Source organism: Lipotes vexillifer, unplaced genomic scaffold, assembly GCF_000442215.2.
Source record: "Lipotes vexillifer unplaced genomic scaffold, Lipotes_vexillifer_v1.1 scaffold2700, whole genome shotgun sequence".
NCBI lineage: Eukaryota > Metazoa > Chordata > Mammalia > Artiodactyla > Lipotidae > Lipotes > Lipotes vexillifer.
This window is the reverse complement of record NW_006773303.1, coordinates 376,761-380,318: the sequence shown is the minus strand read 5'-3', so window position 1 is coordinate 380,318 and position 3,558 is coordinate 376,761. Positions and strand designations below refer to the sequence as shown.

Genomic DNA, 3,558 nt, shown 5'->3' with positions numbered 1-3,558 from the left:
TATGCAGGAGACACCAGGAACAGAAGGGGTGAGAAAGACACATTAGGAGGGCACAATGGGTCTGATCTTGTTTGCCAGAGTAGCCCTAGTCCTGGCACTCAATAAAATTTATGGGAGGGAGGGAGGGGGGAGGATGAGGGAGAGAGAAAGGAAGACCCACTACCAGGAGAACTGGGTGCTGCTTTATTTCACAGGAAATAATTGGACAGAAATACAGAAATGGAGGCCCAGAGGCTGCTGAAGAGGGCAAGGATGGTGTCCCTTGGTTCCAGCCCTCAGGCTCTGGTCAGTGGGCCTCAGGCCTCTCCCTTGGGATGCGGATGCAGTCTGGCCAAGCCCAACCAGGAGTTTTCCTAGTTCGGCTGAAGGCTGTGGAGAGAGAAGGAGACAAGCCTGGCTGGCTGGAGGCTCGGCGCTGTGCTCCTTGGTTAGTGTAGGCAGCGGACAAATGAGATGCAAATCAGTACGCGGAACAAGGCCAGACTGGGCAAGGATTCAGAACAGCAGGCAGGACTCGACTGACTTCTGCAGAATCCCCTGTGGGCTGGTTCGGGCTGTGGGCAGTGGACACAGAGCTGGCCATGCAGGGATGGGAGTGATAAGAGTGGGAGAAGAGCTGAGGGGGCTCAGGAAGGTGGGAGGGCGGGAGGAGCAAATGGCCTCCGGGTCACTCAGTATGTGATGGACGTCTTCAGACTTGACTCGACCGTCTTCCTCAGGATGGTGTGGCAGGTGGACCTGGAGCCAGAGCCGGACACAGAGCAAGAACCCAAGACGGGGCCCTGCCCAGAGCCCAGGATGACGTTGGAGTCACCGGTCACGATGCTGGAGCAGCTGGACCCAAAGCTGCCATCCCCGCCTCCGAGTCCACAAGTGCCCACCAGGCCACCATCTGCTTCTCCAGACACAATGGTGCTGCCTTCCCCAACAGCTGCCAAGAAAGACACCAGGGTCACAGCAGAGTCCTCGATTCCCCATGGGGCCCCTCTCCCAAAGTCCCCTGATACTCACAGATAGTGACTTGACTGGCGCACTCCCCAGATGTCCTGGGGGAAAAAGGACAAGAGGAAGAAATGCTAAGAAGGGCTGCAGAGAATATGTTCCCAGGTGCTTTTAAGCCTCTTAGAGCAGCTCACCACCCTCTGAGCAGATTAAATCCCCAGTCCCCAATTTTAAATCCCTCCCAGCAGAATGGGTGGCCCTCAGTGGCTCACAGTGTCAAGAAACCTCTCAGCATCCTAGGGACTTCCCTGGTGGCGCAGTGGTTGAGAATCTTTTTGCCAATGCAGAGGACACAGGTTCGAGCCCTGGTCTGGGAAGAACCCACATGCCACAGAGCAACTGAGCCCGTGCGCCACAACTACTGAGCCTGCGCTCTACAGCCTGCGAGCCACAACTAGTGAGCCCACGCGCCTAGAGCCCGTGCTCCACAACAAGAGAAGCCACTGCAGTGAGAAGACCGTGCACCTCAACGAAGAGTAGCCCCCGTTCTCCACAACTAGAGAAAACCCGCTTGCAGCAACGGAGACCCAACGCAGCCAAAAATAAATAAATAAATTTATTTTGAAAGAAAGAAAGAAAGGAAGGAAGGAAGGAAGGAAGGAAGGAAGGAAGGAAGGAAGGAAGAAAGGAAGGAAGGAAGGAAAGAAGGAAGGAAGGAAGGAAGGAAGGAAGGAAGGAAGGAAGGAAGGAACAAAGAAAGAGAGAAAGAGAGAAAGAAAGAAGGAAAGAAATCTCTCAGCACTCTGTGTTGGCCTTGCATCCCCCCACCCCCACCTCCATCACACATCCTCAGGGCCCTCTGACCAGCCCCACCTGCTCTCCTCGCCCTCCAGCAGCCTGCAGTAGGTGGCGATCTCCACATCCAAGGAGAGCTTCGAGCTCATCAGCTCCTGGTACTCGCGCAACAGCCGCGCCATGTCCTGCTTGGCGGTTCTCAGGGTGGCCTCCAGCTCGGCCAGCTTGGTCTGAGCATCCTTGTGGGCCAGCTCCCCACGCTGCTCGGCATGGGCAATGGCAGCCTGCAGTTTGGCATTCTAGAGAGGGGTAGAAATAAGGGAGGAAGTGGCTGTAAGCCTGACACAGACTCCCAAAGCACCTACTGTGGATATAACTTAAAGGCTGAGATGGACCATAATCTCAAGAGCTCAAAGTTATTCCTGGCCGTGGCCACAGCTCTTCTCATTCTCAAAGAGAGTATTGCCTCTCTGCTTCCTTAACTCCCAGAGCGGGTTAAGTAGCATCTCAAAAACGTCAGGTCCACCAAGAACTTCAGAAAATAATCTTGCTTGGAGATAGGGTCTTTGCAGATGTAATTAGTTAAGGATCTCAAGATGCTATCACACTGTATTTAGGGTGAGCACCATATCCAGTGACTGGTGTCCAAGAAAAAGATGAGACAGACACTGAGATGACGCTGTGTGAAGATGGAGGCAGAAATGGGAGTGATGCACCACCAGACGAGGAATGCCAAGGAACTTCCAGAGCCACCAGAGGCCAGGAAGAGGTGAGGAAGGATTCCCCCAGCTCCTTCAGAGCGAGTGTGGCTGCCCACACCTGAGTTCAGACTTCTAACCTCCAGAACTGACAGAGTAGATTTCTGCTCTCTCAAGCCGCCAAGTCTGTGATACTTTGTATGGCAGCCACAGGAAATGAATGCAGCTCCTTCTCCACTTTCTCCCATGATCTTCCCCTATTTCTCCCCACCCTGTCGACCCTCAGCACCTTCCCTGCAGTACTTTCTCTCTCCTAGGATACTTAAAGCTCTTCCTGTCCTGTACGGGTCATTATCTACAAGTCTCATCTTGAGGGCCACGTGTCCTTGAGGCTTTTGGAAAAGCCCCATTTCAAATACTTTATCCTGATGTTGTCAGAGTCTCATGGGCCTCAGTTTGGGGTCTGAAAAACATTCTCTGTGCTCACCTCTCCAATCCAACAGAAAACTCCTAGAGGAAGGACAGCATCCCTGTCCAATCAGCCATCTAGTTGATTTTCCCTCACGTTCGGTTCAAGAAAGAAGATATTCCCTAAAGGCTCTCTTTCACTTACCACAAAGCACCCCATGGATGAGGAACATGGTCTCCATTCTACAGGTGAAGAAACTGAGGCTCGGAAAGGAGGTGAGTGGTGGAGCTGAGACCCTAACCCAGAACAGCTGAGGTCCAGTCCACAGCTCTTACTGTAGCCTCAGTTCATCAGGCTTGTGCATGAAAAGGAGGAGTGAGAGGGGGCTGTGACCCCAAGAAGGATTCTCCCAGGAAAGGCACCTTGCTATGCAGGGGGGACTGTGTTTCCCAGACATGGGGACATAGTGACTCTCCTAAGTGCTGGCCACTGGTCTCTGAGACTGCACGCACTTCATTGTTACCTGGGTGAACTTAGTTGAGAAAGCAGGTTTCTTGCCTCCACCTTTTTTTTTTTTTTTTTTTAAATTTATTTTATTTATTTTTATTTTTGGCTGTGTTGGGTCTTCGTTGCTGCGTGTAGTTTTTCTCTAGTCGCGGCGAGCAGGGGCACTCTTCGTTGCAGGGCGCGGGCGTCTCCCTGGCGGGGGTTCTC

The 3,558-nt window shown here is 52.8% G+C and overlaps 1 protein-coding gene across 1 annotated transcript in view; it reads right to left on the bottom strand.

Moving 5' to 3' along the window:
- Positions 1-671: 671 nt before the first annotated feature.
- KRT78 (keratin 78) overlaps positions 672-3,558 on the bottom strand; it is an 8,277-nt gene continuing 5,390 nt past the window's right edge. Inside the window, exons 7-9 of the mRNA XM_007448270.1 lie at positions 1,816-2,036; positions 1,012-1,046; positions 672-931 (exon numbers count right to left, since the gene is read on the bottom strand). Coding sequence (XP_007448332.1) covers positions 672-931; positions 1,012-1,046; positions 1,816-2,036 — 516 coding nt within the window. The remainder of the gene's footprint in view (positions 932-1,011; positions 1,047-1,815; positions 2,037-3,558) is intronic.